A 19,699-nucleotide genomic window follows, 5' to 3' on the forward strand; every position below is an offset into this window, starting at 1 on the left:
CTCGCGCAAACCCATGATACAATACGGTAATTTTACTTTTCAAAGCTAGAAATGCCGAGGTGGGACACCTGCAGAAGCAGATAGCTACACCATGAGCCTGAAAGTAAACTTTTTCATATTTGAACAGCCATACGTGAACAAGTTCCTTTTAAAATTTGTAAAAACAAACAGTAAATAAAAGCTTCCTTGAAATGGCCTTGGCGTAAAGCGAAAGATAAATAAGTTGCAAAGAAGTTGGCTGTCAGGCCTGCATTTGATCACAGAGGGAAAATACGACAAGACACAACCCTTTGAAATCTTCGGGTCGTGACTTTCTAGAATGAATCACCCTTTTTTAAAACTTATACACTCTTTTTTATATGAACCAGTAAATTTAAGTTCAGGCTGACTGTTTTTAATTTTTTCGAAAATCTGAGGCTGGAATGTTCTTAATTTGTTCTTAAATTAAGTGGGTGTAAGCAGTGCTATTGCTAGCTTTTTCGCTCTAAGGAGGTGTTCAGGCCTCATTTGCCAACAAAGTGAGTGAGAAAACCTTCATTTGCCAAAAAGTTTGAATATTCGACGAAAAAGCACCCACACATCGCTAAAAATCCTCGATTTTGAGAAAAAACGTTGTTCAACCTCAGCCTCAGCTTGTTCTTAATTTGTTCTTAACTTTTGACCAGTTTTGAGGCTCGTGTTCTTATAAAATTGTTCTTATTAAAAAAAGAGTGTATGTCGTTTGTTGACAGGGCATCATCACCTTTATGGCAGATTCAACAGGGTGAATCGGCAAGCGAATTGGTAGCGAATTAAATGTAGATATGCTCACTTTTTCAATGCGGCCAAATAATTCACTTCAGAAAAATTTGTTGCTGTTTCTACTCCTTTTGAATAATAATTTTGCTGTAGAATTTCTATCATTCCATATCTCCCCAGGCCTCCCTTTTTACAAACGCTCTCCCAAAGCAATTTTGGCTGCATATGAGAAGCAATGCCCTGGGTACTGAGTCTCCATGATTTAGTCTCAGGAGAAAGACAGTTAGAAACTAGTCACAGAAAATATTTCTTGGGCGTTCTTTGTCACAGCAGCTGTCTACAATACTTTATCCCGGCTTTATAAGGCTCCGTTACCCAGGTAGAAAAACAACTGATATTTGTTTTGGTTCACTATAACACAGGGATATAGTGCTGTGAAAAGAGCAAATGGGTCGGGTGCTCTCACGCAAATTCCTAAAACAAGCAGAAGCATAAGTAGAATCGGCTTCTTTTCGGCACTAACGAAGAGGGTTTACCCCTACAACTCTACCAGGAAACCGAAATTCGGAGGTTCTATCAGCAGAGTTTGTTATGCATCAACATCAGCAGAAAACCGTTGTCAACGACACAAGAGAAAGAACATATTTTTAAAGTTAGGAAAATTAGGAAAGATTTGTGTTTAAGATTAAGATTCATTTCCATATTTGCATCAGCAGATAACTAAATGAGATGAACGGTCGAGAGAAAGAGAAGTCTTCTTCTCACAGAATCTTGAGAGAGAAATGACAAACCCCTTACTTTCCTCTCAGGAAGCCCCCTTTTTCGGTAAGAATTCTCCACAGCAGCTATGAATATATGCAAATAAAGGAGATTACGGCCAATCTATAAGGTTCCTTTGTATTATATAGGTGATAATAACTGTTTTGTCGATATGCCTTCTAAGCTAGTTGTATAGCTAATGTTTTTTTTGGGTAAGAGGTCATCGAGGCTAATAATTTTAAGCCATATCTGCATTTAATAAATTGGTCAAGTAAATGGGGGCAGACCTTAATTCCTTGTCCCGTGCCCCCTTATCCCCTCCCTGGTTCCTGCCCCAGTGATTTTGCCACTTTACAGTGTTGCAGTAACAAGCTTGAGATTTTTAAAGCCATCTTGTGCTAGGTTAATATTCAATGCTCAAGCCCAGGGGCGTCAGGGGAGGAGGGGTTAGGAGGGGGCAAAAGTTCCGAGAATTGTAATAGGCTTGTACAATGTTAACATAAGATTGTTATAATATCTATTTAAATATCTATTTACAACGCAGAAAACGTGTTATTTCAGCCCTGTTATTTCAGCGCAGAAAACGTGTTATTTCAGCCCTGTTATTTCAGCGCAGAAAACGTGTTCAAATGTCCTGTATTCATGAATGTAATGTTTTTGCACAATCTTGTTGAGAATCCTTCAAAAACATTTTCAACAATAATATCTAAAGGGGGCGATGATTCCCTAGTTCTCTAAGAAACTGAAAGATGTGGTCATAGGGATCTTTCTAAGGGGGTTTAGGGGGCCTAGTTACTGCCTTATAAACGGATCTCGATGGATCTGCTCATGAACCAGGATGATTTAATTTTAAAAACCGATTCCAATGGTCATCAGCAAAAATTGACTATTTGATGAGATTTGCTCTCTTTGCAATATCTCGTTAAAGCAGCAATATTCTTCTACAATAGGCTTTTCATTAGAGCCAGGAAATACCTAAAAATGCAATTTTCATGTAAATAGTTTATCGTAAACAATCAAATGATGCAATTTTATAGCAATTGGATTACCTTCTGATAAAAGTGTTTCAAACTCTGCAGGCCACCTAAAAATGGTGGAATGGAAACGAGGGACCAAGGAATCGGGGTCTTAACGAGGCTGACGGCAGATCCTGAGTACGCCGAGTTCTCAAATACACTCCCGGTCTATACCATTGCCTAATTCCTCAGTGAAAAGTTATTGATTAAATAAATGATAAAGGCAGTTATGATAAAAGCAAAATAGCAGCTACTGTAACTGATTGGCTACAAAATTGTACATTAAAGAGATCTGATTATCAGAAACATGTCAACAGAGACACTTTGCTTGCCCAAGGGATAGGAATGTCATCACAGTTGTGTTTTAAGCCTGATAAAATTCGCTTCGCACGAAAAAATTCGTCTCGTGTAAATCAGGCTTTAAATCCAAAATATTGATTTTCGATGGTGTATAGTTCAAGAAACGCCACGTTTAACGTTTAACGGGGGCTTTCTTCAATACGGTTTCTGACCCGTAATGGGAACTGATGATCAGGGCTAAATACACTCTCTCCTTTATAAGAACCAGTAAATTTAAGTTCAGGTTCTTAATTTTTTTGAAACTTTGAGGCTGGATTGTTCTTATTTTGTTCTTAATTTAATGTAGTAGTCTGTAAGCAGTGCGAGTGCTAGCTTTTTTGTTCTAGGGTGATGTACAGGCCTCATTTACCAACAAAGTGAGTGAGACAGCCTTAATTTGCTGACAAATTTGAATATTCACCAAAAAAGCATCCACACATCGCTAAAAATCCTCGATTTTGAGAAAAAATGTTGTAGAAGCTCAGCCTCAGCTTGTTCCTAATTTGTTCTAAATTGTTGACCAATTTTGAGGCTCGTGTTCTTATAAAATTGTTCTTATATAAAAGAGTGTTTGCATATCATTGTGAAAGATTATAAATCGGCGTGAACAAGCTGAAAGTGTCCATTAGCTTTTTTCTCTGTCATTTATCTGTACACTGTTTTACGTGAGTATTTTTCAATTCCTTTCATGAGTGCGTGCTCTGATTAATTTAGTCTACGCATGTCAAATGCCTTTTGTAAGACGGCAGATCATCGTAGGATTGGCAAAAACGATATAGAATGGACGCCGTTATAAAAAAAGAAGCCTGCATGTGAATAAAGCCGTTTCTGTTTTGATCGTCGTGCAAGCTTAAGCCGAACCAAAACTCTATTTTTGATGGAAAATTTTAATAGTCAAAGCGGAGTTTTGTCGTTCCTTGGAGTTCCGCAACCCATGTTTTATGCATAACCACGAGATTGAAAATTGGCATATTTGAAGCAAGTTTCGCTGCCTCACTTTCAAATTACCAACTTGAATTTAAATTGCTAACCAAAGCACTGTAATCATGAAGGTGATTAAGAATTACAAGCCTTCTATGCATATGGCTTCATATGTTTTGTCTTGTATTTGTTCAAGAAGAGTGTCTTCGCGGCAAAACCTTAATGAACAGCAAGCAAGCGGTGTAAATTTTCGCGCAGAGCTCACAGTTAGGAGGAAAAAGAATGGTTATATAGTCACTCCTTCTCCATGGTGAAGGAAATATGGCATGTTCCATCGGATATCGCATTGGTTTTAACATGTGTTGTAGTGTCATTAGCAAAACCAATATGTATTGTCCTGCGAATGTGGTGTTGCTTTAAAGACACGGGCAACTTCCTGGATGGCGAGTGCAGCAGCCCAACATCTCAAATGCAGTAAAATCCCAGTAAAATACACAACAGAAGGCCCTTCTTACTCATTAAACAGCAATGCCTGATCGACGTGAAATTTCATTCTATGATTCGATTGTAGAAGAAGTCACGTGTATCGTCTGCTTTGAGAGGATGATTGCTCCGAAGACACTTAAATGTCACCATGTCTTTTGCTCGGCATGCATAGGAAGAAGCATCGGCAAAAATAAGAAGATTCGATGCCCTACATGTAGAAAAAATACAAAGGTATGTTTGCTATGTATTGTGTTTAATTTTTTTGCATGATGATATTCTTCTTACAGAAAACTGAAAACCCAGTTTCGTGAGAAGTGTAATGCTAATGGTATATAGGCAGAAAGTAATTTACGTAATATTTTATCCGGCATTTAGGGTGCCTTACGAGACTTTTGGAAGAAGATTTTTCACACCTGAACCTGAGCGAATCTTTATCTTAACGATCCAAGGTAATGTGTTATGACAGGGTTTTAGATGCTCCTTTGCAGTGTCCGTATTGAGGTTTTGAAGGACAATATGAATACTTGATAACTTAGAAATTGGAATCAAAAACGGGAGAGGGAATCTTGTTAAAAGTTATTGAAAGTAGTGGAAACTAAGATAGCACGAACAGCACGCATGGTTTTTGTTGGTAGATACACGCTCGACACGAGCTCATCTGTAAAAACTTAGCCACAGAATGACATAGCAGCGTTTTTCCTCCACAACGGTGCGCTAGAAAGACTACTCGCAATTGGCTGTGCTATATTGTGAAGTTGCTTTGTCGTACATTCTCGATCTACGATCTCGATCTCGATCTTACGCTCGATATCTTACGGGAAAATAGCCAATCTTTCCCAACAAGAGAGTGGGAAGGCACCCCCCCCCCTCTCCACAGAGGCTATTAGGAGGGAGATGGGGAAGAAAAAGAAAAAAGGAGGACCGCAGCTCCACCGCAGCTTCATAAAATAGGTGAAGAGCTTCGCCGAAAAAACATCGTACACAGTTACAATATACTTTGATAACATAAACAAAGCTGACCTTTGAGGACTTCAACCGAAACTCTCTCCTAAAAAGAATCTCATGGTTTCAGCTACCTTCTCCATGCACATAGTCTAAGATTGAAACTTTAGAAGCGAATGAAGGGAATAAAAACAAGGCGGGAGCGACATTGTTCTCAAAATACATCCAAATGATGTACTTAAACTCCGCATTATTAGGCCTAGGTTGGCTGATTTTGCTACACATAGGTTTGGAGTTCTGCATCTGCAGCAACAGCAACATTTCAAATTTTCACTCTCGATGAAGTAAGGACCAAATCGACAACAGGTCATGGAAGGGAGACTCTCCCTAGCTGCGTTATGTTCATGCAGCCTTATGTAATTCTAATACCTAATGTAATTCTAATAATCAGCAAACGACAAAAAAAATTGTTGCAAAGACATCCTAAAATGGGACAAGGTGTTTTTTATTTTTAGGGCATCGGTGACTGTTCTTGTGCTTTGCATTCTTGATTACTTGATTGGGGTTTTTTATTACCGCATACAACTTAATAAAAACAATTTCCTAAACAAATTGCGGCTATCTGCACAAAGCACGTGCTTCGCAAGCGGAAGTTCACAGGTACAAAATTAATCGTTAGTGCTAACAACCAACTCTTGTGAACTATAGATCAAAGAGATGCTAAATAGATCATAGAAAATTTCTTACATCTCCAAAGGAAACCTGTCGGAACTAATTGCTGAAAAACATCACCAAAATGTTAGTAAAACCTCTGCTTGGATCAAAAGAAAGCTGAGTTTTTGCTTACTTAGAACTGCAGTAATTTGTATAAGAGGTTCTAGGTCCCGACAACATGCTGTCCCTATTGGTGAAATGGGTGACATTGACACTAGAAACAATTTATCTAGCATCACTAATTAAAAACATTATGCTTGTTACTTAATTGTATGTTCATTTCATTTTGTAAACCGGCAGCCTATCGGTATATAAACAGTGCTGAATTCATGTAAAAAAAGATTACAGACCAACTTTATTCTTGAAATTTCTTTCAACCAAAAATCAACCATTAAGGGAGGCTGGACTCAATCCTACTTTACATAAGAACAAATAGTTGTTCTGATGTTCATATTCATGGCTTGAAATAACGTTAGGAACTCCTCTGAAAATACTGTGATCGTGAGAGCGAAAGGAATCATATCATTCTATAATTCTTACTTTTGACGAGAAACAACTCAGTTTTGGAAAGGCTTCAAGGTTTCGGATTGGGATCTCATAAGGATCTCAAAAGAAACTCTATACTAAAAAATGTAAAGACTTTAAGAAGTTTCAATACTGGCTCACAAGAAAAAGTGTGCATTCTAGCACTGCTTTCCAAATTCAAGCTAAGTCTTCAGGGTATTTTTTTTAGGAATTTCAACTAGTGTGGAAATTCTAAAGGGCCCACTGGGACAAGGGTCCACCTCACGGATGCCGGAATGACCAAGGGGCTAGGGGCAGGCTTGAGTAAAAGAGCATTTGAAACATAATTCCAAGCTACCAGCAATTCTTTCGTAACTGTCATTTTGTTTCGATCGTTTGTAGGTATCTTGAAAAGCGGCTAACTTTTGGTATGAGAAATTTTTGTACAAGTTTTGAGCAATGTCATCATGAATATGGAAGTATAGTCAGAATTTCATATGAATCTTTTGATAACTACAAACGGCGGGTGTCAAAGGCACTTTTAGGTAAAAAGGATCTTTAGCCCCTTGCCACACCCATCAAAGGGCAACAGGGGCGGTTAACCCTCGCTCCCCCGCCCTGCGACGCCCCTGTCCACCTGGAAAGTTGTCCCACCAGTCAGTACGTTAAAAGCCTCGAATATGAATACTGCGCTGCATGAAAACCGCTTGATTAAAAATCTTCTTGAATAAAACGTCCTGAATTTAAGACATCTTTAATCCCTTGACTGATATATGGAACATATGCTAGCTATCATTGGTGGCAAACTGAAATCTATTCAGCATGATCATGAAGATTAAAGAAAAATGATTAACACATATTTTTTGTTCAAAATGCTTTGCGAATCGTTTTTCAGTTTTCATCAACACGGAAAAACTTGTCTTTCCTCTTGTATCAAAAGACACTTGAAACCCAGATTCTATTAGTACAGTGGAACCCCGTTAATACGGCCACCAACGGGCTACCAAAAATTGTAGGTAGGAGTTTAAAGGGTAGAAGTTAATAATAACATCCTAAGGAACTTTTCTCTCAAATCGACATCTGGAAATGTAAATAAAGTTATAAAAAATATGTTAAATAGCTAGTCCACAAACAAAACGAAACGGAAGTCCTGGGTACTTGGGCCTTAATCAACAAATCATGTTCATGATTTTGCAAGAAAATCGGTGACTTTTTGTCTGGTTCGTTTTGCGTTCTAGCCAATCACTTTGAGTGTATGCAATCATCTTTGATGCAATCACACCTGAAAGGGCGTCTGCTGTGTCATTCTCTCCTTTTGCCTCACGATATTAATGGCCGTATTAACGGGGTGGAATTATAAAGAATCTGTCTGTTTGGGATCGCAAAATGTGGCCGCTGGCCGTATTAACGGGAGGCCGCATTAACAGGTCTTTTGCCCTCAAGCTACCCTCGTGCTGCCTCCATGCTGCCCACCCCACTAGGCAATAGGGGCAGCTGCCCCCGTGGCCCCGCCACCACTGCCAGTATATAAAAGCTTATGAACCCAGGTATTTGTGATTAGCATTCAGTGTCTTTTAAGTTTTTTGTTGACATCAGTGTTTAAAACTAAGGCCCTAAGGCCCCGTTCACATTGTTCCGGATTCCAATGAAAACAGATAAAAAAGTATCCGTTTTCACCTTGCGTTCACACTGCTTCGCTGTGAAAACGGAGACTTTTAAAAACGCATCTTAAAAACGGAGACTTTTGAAAACGCAAAACGCAGTGTGAACACCGAAAACGGATACTTTTGAAAACGCTAACAACAACAACAACAACAACAACACAACAAGATGCTTAGACAGCGCCAATTTGAACAACTTTTCCTAACATGGCTGATTTCACTCAAAGTTAGGACACTACTTGGAGGAATATTAGTGGCAGTGGGTTGTTTGAAAAGTTTATTAGCAGTCGCAAGGTCTTTAAACCAGTTGGTGGCGTTTTCCTTTTTATCCAAAGCGGAGCAATGTGAAAGCTTCATCGTTTTCACACCGTTATCAAATGTATCCGGAGCAGTGTGAACAGATGAAACGGATCGATATGAAAACGAATAAAAACGAATACGGAGCAATGTAAACATAGCCTTAGATGAAATAAAATAATGGAAATAGAAAACAAAATCAATCACAAGGAGCGCTTATTTCTATTTAACTATGCCAATTAAACTGGAAATAAGTGCCTAATCTTCGAAAGAAATCATCTCTAAAAGAAGGATTTTTGAATTGAGGCTGATCGGTATTATTGTTAATAAAGTTTTTGGTCTTCGAAAACATCATGCATCATTGCACTTGCTAGTAGAAATGGTCGGTGCTTCTATATCATTTGAAATGGTAGACCACGTTGAAAATGAGGTTTGTATTGTGGAGGTGGTGATTAAAATGTATTTTGTTTACGCCTCCGAAATCCCTCGTGTTTGGCTTTAGTGCGGTTTTCATAAGGACGTTTGCCAACTTCCCTCAACATCGTGCCTTTCTACCATCCACCCACTCTTGAATCACAAAATACTCCTTCTAAGGATCGAGATAAATAAATAGATATAATTCCTTTAAAGATAATATAGTGAAATTTCATTGCCTACCTTTTTTTTATGTTCATATGGGAAGGCAACTTGCCCACGCTATTGTGCGACCTCGGCAAAGGCAAGCGAAATGAAAATCTTCTTTATTTTAGCACAAACTGAAACTGTATTAATTACAGTATTATCCCAGTGGGTTAAATACAATCCCCCACATGAACTGGCCCTATAACGCCCTGTAGCCATAGTTTTAGACTTTCCCAGAGTATAATGTGCTGCTGCGAGGGTAAATCTAAATTGCGAAGGAGACGGTTATGTAAAATTTGCTGCTGGTATATACATTTGTAAAACTTCTGACACCATTCGTTGTTTGAGCGATTGACCGAGCGAATAAATGACACGTTTTGACACACAAAATCAATTCCTTTTGTTCCATCCAAAGCTAAGACGTACTTTTACACAATATCGAAACTTAGGTACTAAACAGCCTTTCACAAGCACTGTTACGCCATTAAATTATATATATATGAAACGAAACCTCGAGTGCTTTCACAAGCCACTCGGGTTGAATGCCATCAGCCCTCTCTTAGCCTTTCCATCCATTACCGTTCTGTGTGTGTGTGAGTTAGTGTCTACATGTTTGATAGCAGTGGCCTTTCGCAAGCACCACGCTTCTCTCTCTAACTAACTAACTAACTCTGTTTCTCCGTACTCTACTTTATATAACAGCATTACAATATAGCAAACTAATATCAATAATTGCCGGTGTTATTGTCGGTATCTATCGTGCAATGCGTAAATGAACTAGTAGGAGGTGTTAGATATATAGGATACGCGGGGGAACTTTGTAGAGCAAAAGGGCATGTAAAATTTTACTATACCGGAAAACATGAAAAACTAACACGCGACAAACTAATATATCCTAAACAAAGAGAAGCATGAACAAATATAAGCATAAACGCAAGACTGACCTAAAATGAAATAAGTACCTATATTACATACCTCCCTATCAAGGAAAATGAATCGTCCTCGATTCTTAAAGTGAATCTAATGAAAAATAATTAAACGTCCAATGAATATTTTGTGTCCGTAAACTAGAAATCGACAAGTCCTGTGATTGAGATATTTGCCAGCTACTTGGTTTGACTATGCATCTCTGGATGGTATGCAGGGTGTTCGAACTGTCGTCTCGTGAACAGTTGTTCGTCGCCTTCCATCTTGAGGTACATGTCCTAAACTGATTCGTGAATCTGGGTTCTGGTCTGTTTCCAGCACCATATAATCCCACTCCTGTCACCATTGTAAAATTTGCTGCTATATATTTGTAAAACTTCTGACACCATTCGTTGTTTGAGCGATTGACCGAGCGAATAAACGACACGTTTTGACACACAAAATCAATTCCTTTTGTTCCATCCAAAGCTAAGACGTACTTTTACACAATATCGAAACTTAGGTACTAAACAGCCTTTCACAAGCACTGTTACGCCATTAAATTATATATATATGAAACGAAACCTCGAGTGCTTTCACAAGCCACTCGGGTTGAATGCCATCAGCCCTCTCTTAGCCTTTCCATCCATTACCGTTCTGTGTGTGTGTGAGTTAGTGTCTACATGTTTGATAGCAGTGGCCTTTCGCAAGCACCACGCTTCTCTCTCTAACTAACTAACTAACTCTGTTTCTCCGTACTCTACTTTATATAACAGCATTACAATATAGCAAACTAATATCAATAATTGCCGGTGTTATTGTCGGTATCTATCGTGCAATGCGTAAATGAACTAGTAGGAGGTGTTAGATATATAGGATACGCGGGGGAACTTTGTAGAGCAAAAGGGCATGTAAAATTTTACTATACCGGAAAACATGAAAAACTAACACGCGACAAACTAATATATCCTAAACAAAGAGAAGCATGAACAAATATAAGCATAAACGCAAGACTGACCTAAAATGAAATAAGTACCTATATTACATACCTCCCTATCAAGGAAAATGAATCGTCCTCGATTCTTAAAGTGAATCTAATGAAAAATAATTAAACGTCCAATGAATATTTTGTGTCCGTAAACTAGAAATCGACAAGTCCTGTGATTGAGATATTTGCCAGCTACTTGGTTTGACTATGCATCTCTGGATGGTATGCAGGGTGTTCGAACTGTCGTCTCGTGAACAGTTGTTCGTCGCCTTCCATCTTGAGGTACATGTCCTAAACTGATTCGTGAATCTGGGTTCTGGTCTGTTTCCAGCACCATATAATCCCACTCCTGTCACCATTGTAAAATTTGCTGCTATATATTTGTAAAACTTCTGACACCATTCGTTGTTTGAGCGATTGACCGAGCGAATAAACGACACGTTTTGACACACAAAATCAATTCCTTTTGTTCCATCCAAAGCTAAGACGTACTTTTACACAATATCGAAACTTAGGTACTAAACAGCCTTTCACAAGCACTGTTACGCCATTAAATTATATATATATGAAACGAAACCTCGAGTGCTTTCACAAGCCACTCGGGTTGAATGCCATCAGCCCTCTCTTAGCCTTTCCATCCATTACCGTTCTGTGTGTGTGTGAGTTAGTGTCTACATGTTTGATAGCAGTGGCCTTTCGCAAGCACCACGCTTCTCTCTCTAACTAACTAACTAACTCTGTTTCTCCGTACTCTACTTTATATAACAGCATTACAATATAGCAAACTAATATCAATAATTGCCGGTGTTATTGTCGGTATCTATCGTGCAATGCGTAAATGAACTAGTAGGAGGTGTTAGATATATAGGATACGCGGGGGAACTTTGTAGAGCAAAAGGGCATGTAAAATTTTACTATACCGGAAAACATGAAAAACTAACACGCGACAAACTAATATATCCTAAACAAAGAGAAGCATGAACAAATATAAGCATAAACGCAAGACTGACCTAAAATGAAATAAGTACCTATATTACAGTTACATAAACAACTAAGTTACCTTCGTTAATCTACGAGCATCCCTTGGGCTTTCAACCGCGATTCTTAAATTTCAACATCATATCAATATTTACTGCTTTTAAGATTTGCCAGGCTTTAGCATTGAATCTCATAAAATTGTTTTTTTTCAAATTTACCAACTTTTCTTAAACACCCAATTATTTTAATGTTGTTTAATCATAACATTTTATTCTCATAAAAATAATTTGTCCTTGTTTATCATAACTTTACATTCTCGTGCTAGTGACAACAGGTTTGAAAACTCAATCGATCAAGAAATTGACCTATCTCCTTCCATCTATTCACGAAAAGCAGTATCGGTTTAAGGCAAGCACCGCGGAGCAGAGGGGGGCTGGGGGCTTTAGCATCATATCAAGAAGTGAACCACCAGTAAGTCTCTTTTTATTCGGTTTTAGCTCCCCCTACTTTTTTAGACCCCAAATTTTTCTCAACGTCCCGCGGTGCCTGTAAGGGTGCTGCCAAGGGACCGTGGACAAAGGCCCCGCGCTTTTCATAGCCAAAAGGGGACCTGCATCCAAGAAAAAATATAAGTTGAAAAGAAAAAGGGCCCCGCAGTCCCTAAAACGGCTGCTGACAAAAAGATACCAAGCTTGACTACACGCATTTTTGTAGGAAATGAAACTCAGTTTAAGTACCAAATCTTAGTACTAAAGTTTTTCTAATTTAGTACTGAACATTTCTTAAAGGTTTCTCGGCTAACAAAATGCTAGCTAGGTAGCTATTTTCTAGCATGGACGTAGCATAAAAGACATAAAACAGAATACCTAACCAGTCTTCTTTCTATTCATCTTTGCAGAAAATAGGTGCCTCATTGTCGAAAAGAATAATTTCCACCCCATCTTCGCAAGGATGTGTTTCTTACGGGTTTAGGGTGATTAGTACGATGGTTCCTCATTTCTTGGTCATCTTAGGGCTCAGTTTACTATAGAGGGCTTCAAATAATAAAAATGTGTAAGGTTAAAAACCAGCTATCGGCAAGGCTTTTCAATAATTTCTTCTGCAAAAATTGTATTCAGCTATGAGGTAAAGGTCAATATTTCTTCACAAGCCGTTGGGCACTTTCAACCACTGAAAGGGAAAAATAGAGACCGAATTCTACAGTGCGTTCACCTAGAACATTGGTAGCCAGGTCAATAACTTTTCGGCACCATTTTCTCTCAAATATACCCCCGTCATTTCCCAAACAAAGCTCCTAAAATTAAAGTGATGTCATATAGTACCACAAAAAGAGGGTATATCTGAAAACAACCCGAGGTAGAGACTCTATGGTTGATACAGATCTGATTACCCGTTGCCTGTGCATCCGACCACTTACTATTTCGAGACCCCCAACCTGCCAAGCTCACGATTCACTTGATCTTTCCTAATAGACAGGGAATTTTGTAGAAAAAACTAGCAAACTGCCTAACCTCAAATTTTATTTCACATTCTTACTAAATCGACCATGGAGATTCCAAATCCAAGATGGGCCAAAAAAAATTATCACCGGAAGTTACTGTTTTTGATGACGTCATCAAAAAAATGATAAAAAATCTTTAAAAATCGGCCAAGGACTCGAACTCAACTTTTTTTGCATTTCTGCACTAAATTAACTATGCAGATTTCAAATCTGAGATGAAATGAAAAATATCTTGAACGGAAGTCAAATTTTGTGATGACGTCATCAACTTGGAGAAAATTCACTTTGAACCTTTTTAATTGTTTTCTCGCAACTATCATTGTCAAATATGTTCCACATTCGAATTGCACACATTCAGTGCTTTTAAAAGTTGTATTGAATTTCTATTATACTTACTTTTAAACGTTCTTTCATGACGTCATTATCATTTTATGACGTCATCGCCTTTTAAAGGTAATTGAATAACGCGTGAAAGGATGCCTAAAAATCTTTAGCTAGTTAAAAAAGTCATTCAAAATTAAAATTTCGTTGTATAGAAAATGATATGGATCCATTCATCCTTCATCACTGTCTCCTTTGCTGGAACTCCAGAAGAAAATGTAGTTCCACTCATCATCGTCTGCTTTAAGCTGATCACCTCACCATAATTTTTCCCATGGCCTAGTCCTCATTGGTTACGGAATTTTCTTCGATTTCATCACTAGAGCGCTGCAGATCTTGCAGTTTTTTAGCGGAGGGTGTGCGGGGCCCTGCACAAGATGAACATAATTTTTGTGTGAAAAAATTTTGGAATTATTTTGCTGACTCCAGTATTTTCTGCAGATATTCACAGCTTTTTTAACGTTGACGATCGGATATTTTTGTCTTCAAGCCGTTAAGAAACGTTTTTCTCTGTATATCCTCTTCGTGCCATTTCTTATTTATTTATCAAATGTATGTTCAAAATTAGAATATGTAAAGAAATTTTTTTCCTATAAACCACACTAATACCACCTGTAGGCCAGATCATTCTTTCCATCGTATGTCTAACCAAAGCTTAAAGGAAACTTCTCTTACAATCTTCTTTTGATAATGTAACCAGTAGTAAATGCTTGTGTCAACCAGTATGGATCTGGTTGTAGAGCTTCTGATCATCTGTTTTTCATTGCCTTGCGAATTCTTACTCTTATCTGCACAAGTGTTTCGTCACATTTCCCTTTGTATGATTATTTTTGCACAAATTTTATCGCTTTCGTGAGAATGTCTTTGCAGATTTCCTGTCTCATCGTAACTCTCTCGAGCAATTTTCCCTTTCCAGAACACTCCTAAAGCTTTTTAAAATGTTAGCTTTCCTTACAACAACATTACCGGTGTTGTTTCGCAGCCAATAACTGCATGAACAGCCGGTAGATTTTTGGAACTATCTAAACCCAGGTAAAATACGACGTTCCAAAATTAACGTACTTCTCGTTGTCAATCTTTAAGGAATATTTCCTTGAAGGCTTTTCACACAATAAGCAGTAAAAACTACATTAGTGTCCTTTCGACAACTAATAAATTTTATCGATGAGGAAAGAATGGAATATCAAGCAGATGCCAGCCTCTTCATAGCTGCAATTAAGCAAGTATGTCGTGGAATCTTTGATTATCTTTAAGGTTTGTTATTTATTGGTAAACACGAGTGCTTTCAAAATTAACTGTTTTCCTTCTTAGCCCTGGTGAAGCCTTTGGATTATCTTGATCTTTGTAATGCAGAAGACTGCCAAGCATCACTAACAGCAACAAAAACCTTGAAATGGAATATAAGATAGGTTTAGTGCGGGTATAACACTTTATCTCTGCGATATCCCATTGCAAAACTCGGTTCCTACTTGATAACTTGTCAATAACATTTTGTATGATCTGGTCTGGTTCTTGCTGTATCAAACTTACTTTCTAAAGCTAGTTCAAGGCTCTACCAGGGCTAAGAAGGAAAGCAGTTAATTTTGAAAGCACTCGTGTTTACCAATAAATAACAAACCTTAAAGATAATCAAAGATTCCACGACATACTTGCTTAATTGCAGCTATGAAGAGGCTGACATCCACTTGATATTCCATTCTTTCCTCATCGATAAAATTTATTAGTTGTCGAAAGGACACTAATGTAGTTTTTACTGCTTATTGTGTGAAAAGCCTTCAAGGAAATATTCCTTAAAGATTGACAACGAGAAGTACGTTAATTTAGGAACGTCGTATTTTACCTGGGTTTAGATAGTTCCAAAAATCTACCGGCTGTTCATGCAGTTATTGGCTGCGAAACAACACCGGTAATGTTGTTGTAAGGAAAGCTAACATTTTAAAAAGCTTTAGGAGTGTTCTGGAAAGGGAAAATTGCTCGAGAGAGTTACGATGAGACAGGAAATCTGCAAAGACATTCTCACGAAAGCGATAAAATTTGTGCAAAAATAATCATACAAAGGGAAATGTGACGAAACACTTGTGCAGATAAGAGTAAGAATTCGCAAGGCAATGAAAAACAGATGATCAGAAGCTCTACAACCAGATCCATACTGGTTGACACAAGCATTTACTACTGGTTACATTTTCAAAAGAAGATTGTAAGAGAAGTTTCCTTTAAGCTTTGGTTAGACATACGATGGAAAGAATGATCTGGCCTACAGGTGGTATTAGTGTGGTTTATAGGAAAAAAATTTCTTTACATATTCTAATTTTGAACATACATTTGATAAATAAATAAGAAATGGCACGAAGAGGATATACAGAGAAAAACGTTTCTTAACGGCTTGAAGACAAAAATATCCGATCGTTAACGTTAAAAAAGCTGTGAATATCTGCAGAAAATACTGGAGTCAGCAAAATAATTCCAAAATTTTTTCACACAAATTATGTTCATCTTGTGCAGGGACCCGCACACCCTCCGCTAAAAAACTGCAAGATCTGCAGCGCTCTAGTGATGAAATCGAAGAAAATTCCGTAACCAATGAGGACTAGGCCATGGGAAAAATTATGGTGAGGTGATCAGCTTAAAGCAGACGATGATGAGTGGAACTACATTTTCTTCTGGAGTTCCAGCAGAGGAGACAGTGATGAAGGATGAATAGATCCATATCATTTTCTATACAACGAAATTTTAATTTTGAATGACTTTTTTAACTAGCTAAAGATTTTTAGGCATCCTTTCACGCGTTATTCAATTACCTTTAAAAGGCGATGACGTCATAAAATGATAATGACGTCATGAAAGAACGTTTAAAAGTAAGTATAATAGAAATTCAATACAACTTTTAAAAGCACTGAATGTGTGCAATTCGAATGTGGAACATATTTGACAATGATAGTTGCGAGAAAACAATTAAAAAGGTTCAAAGTGAATTTTCTCCAAGTTGATGACGTCATCACAAAATTTGACTTCCGTTCAAGATATTTTTCATTTCATCTCAGATTTGAAATCTGCATAGTTAATTTAGTGCAGAAATGCAAAAAAAGTTGAGTTCGAGTCCTTGGCCGATTTTTAAAGATTTTTTATCATTTTTTTGATGACGTCATCAAAAACAGTAACTTCCGGTGATAATTTTTTTTGGCCCATCTTGGATTTGGAATCTCCATGGTCGATTTAGTAAGAATGTGAAATAAAATTTGAGGTTAGGCAGTTTGCTAGTTTTTTCTACAAAATTCCCTGTCTATAAGACCTCAGCTGAGATTATGTTTGAAAGCATATCCAACCTATGAACAATTTGCTGTGAGAGAAAACATGAGATTATGCCAATATAAATTTGTAACAAAAATTTTGAAATGTCCGAATCCGGTTTTCTCAAAATTTTTCCGAAATCTTATGATAGAGAAGGACAGGTGTATAACTTGCAAATAACACCTCTCGTTTCTGGCATAGCATGGATTTCTGTTTCTTCTATCAAACATTTTGCTGCGATTAAATAAATTTGTGATTAGATAACGTAATAGTTATTGGAATCATGAGCAAGTCATGTTTTACCTCCCATACCCCCGGCAACTTGACCAAATCAGTTGTTGTTGACAAAATAGAGATCCAAACCTCCACCATAATGTTACAATGTATCTTGCCTTTGTTACATTGTTCCAACGGTTAACTGATTTCGAGGTTCCGGGTAATTGTTGTTACAACACTACAAGGAAGTTTCAAGCCGAATGTTTTCACCTCCGTGTAGACACAGAACATGATTTATCCTGTGGTGAGTACTTGGCCATTGCTAGGACATAGAGGATATGGATTCAGTAAAAACGTTGTCATTAGGACCAATGCTCAAAGATCTTGAAGCTGAAATAATGTGTGGAATATGTTTCCAGAAAATGCAACTCCCGAAAGCTTTGATTTGCATGCACACTTATTGTGCTGGCTGCGTAGCAATGGTTTGTCAAAAAAATGGATCCATAACCTGTCCTGAGTGTAGAAAAGAAACAAAGGTGTGCAAGAGCATCTAACTTTTTGTTCGATATCATGGAGCTTGACATGCCGGAATTGTATTGCATAGATCGTCTTAATTTTCTAAAGAAGTCATGCTTGTACAGCCTGAGTTAGCTTAAGCACTTTGTTAAAAGGGCTAAACACTGATTATTAAGACCTAGCAAGGAAGTTAAACGGAATATGCCAAATGCCCCTTGGAATACGTCATGGTACATATTAGACAACGTATTGGTATCTTCCTAGCCTACTGCCAAATTAAACAGAAGTGTGTCATATTTTACCCAGCTTATCTTTTGTTTCATTAACTTTTTTATTGTAGGTAAAAAATGGAGATCCTGTCTCACTACCTACTGCATTTATGGTAAACAGAATTGCAGACATCCTTGATCGCTACCAGATAACAAGTCAGAAATACAGCAGTGACATCGTTTATGGATTAGGAAATCACAAGAATCCCACTTCCACCGTTGTTTTGAAGGACTCTTCCAACGTACACGATTATCTGGATAATGAACCAAAACATGGCTCACAAGCCACTGCGAAGGTCGCAAAGCTAAAAGATGATGCGCTTTTGAAACAGTTCAATCTGAGAAGAACGTCACTGCCAGCAGGAGGAAGTGTACCAATGGATGAAAGCAGGGGTGGGGATAATAAGCTTAGAAGGAACACACATCCCATGGTTGCTGATCAACTTGCTGTTTCTGCCCCTGCAAATCTTGTTTGTGCAAGTACTATGCGCAAAAAGGGAGTCAAATTTGATGTTATTCTCGAAAAGACCCCCAACTGCAGCGAAGATGATCATTCTTATCACATAGAGTTAATCAAAATTGACTTTGTAGTAGACGAGAAAGTAGAAATTGTTGTACGCAAACGTTGCAAAGCAAGTAACCAGTGCAGTTTACTACCGGGTAGCCTTAATGCAGTCTTGAGCGACTCTTCTGGTAACAATCTCACCTTCAACGTATTAAGTCTTCCAGATCATTGCTGGAAGCTGTCATGTAAACCATTTTGTGAAGGGAAGTTTGCAGCAGTTATCAAAGTTGACGAGAGACTGATTTTTGCAAGTGATTTGTATGTAAGCTCTCATTTTACTGCTCCTATAGAAGTTTGAGATTTGCAACACTTTTGGTGCCTGTATCCAATATATTTAAAGAACTAAAAAAGGCAGACTGAACTGTAACCGCCTCATCAAGGAAACCGGCGCAAAAAGATGGAATATGGAACAATGATTTGAACTAACAAAAAGGAAACTCGCAAAAAGGTACGATACCCAATGTTGGGAGTATCAATTTACGCGAAGTGCCTTACTCGCAATGTTAAACATTTAATCTGATATAATCCTTTAAGTATAGGCTACTAAGATACGACCAGGCTTCACTGCCTACGGGAATCACAGAAACAATACAAATTTCTTATCCGGATTGAGTTATATTGTGTTAGCCCTGTCAAGAAAACTGTTACTGGATCGTATACGTATGATATTTATAATACTTATCTGTAAGTTCTATGATCAAATCCTTGACACGTGGAAGTTTCATTATTTAGCATTGCTTTTTTTGTTTCAAGGCAATTTTCACGCATTACAATGTAACTTTTTTAAGGAACGGCTGTTAGGCTCAAGTTACGGTTAACAAAAAACTTCAGACCTCACTTCCCACAACCCTATCCCAAAAAAAATAATGCCCACATAATTTCTGGTTTACACGCCTGTTATGAATTCTATCTTGTTATATTATTGAACAGAATGGCCAAGTTATGACGTCATGGATGTATGTTATAAAGGGCATAGACTGGGATTGCATTATCTGAAAAGGTCATAAACCTCTCATGCATTGGGCAGAAATGTAAAATACATCCAAATTTGGGTATAAAGTCCATCCCTATCAAACTGCTGTAATCTGGTTCT

General features: G+C 37.8%; 1 protein-coding gene across 3 annotated transcripts; it reads left to right on the top strand.

Moving 5' to 3' along the window:
• The first annotated feature begins 3,956 nt into the window (after positions 1–3,956).
• On the top strand, positions 3,957–19,324 carry LOC135684551 (uncharacterized). Of its 3 annotated transcripts, none has more exons than XM_065200161.2 (2): positions 3,957–4,490; positions 18,113–19,324. In XM_065200161.2, the coding sequence occupies exons 1-2, from the start codon at positions 4,302–4,304 to the stop codon at positions 18,902–18,904; spliced, it is 981 nt and encodes a 326-aa protein (XP_065056233.2). In that variant the 5' UTR covers positions 3,957–4,301; the 3' UTR covers positions 18,905–19,324. The 3 variants fall into 3 exon arrangements, with proteins under 3 accessions (XP_065056233.2, XP_065056234.2, XP_065056232.2); XM_065200162.2 differs by lacking the exon at positions 3,957–4,490 and adding an exon at positions 17,452–17,560; XM_065200160.2 differs by lacking the exon at positions 3,957–4,490 and adding an exon at positions 17,494–17,792.
• Positions 19,325–19,699: the final 375 nt, after the last annotated feature.

Source organism: Rhopilema esculentum, chromosome 21, assembly GCF_057945365.1.
Source record: "Rhopilema esculentum isolate cy_ngs chromosome 21, ASM5794536v1, whole genome shotgun sequence".
Classification (NCBI taxonomy): Eukaryota; Metazoa; Cnidaria; class Scyphozoa; order Rhizostomeae; family Rhizostomatidae; genus Rhopilema; species Rhopilema esculentum.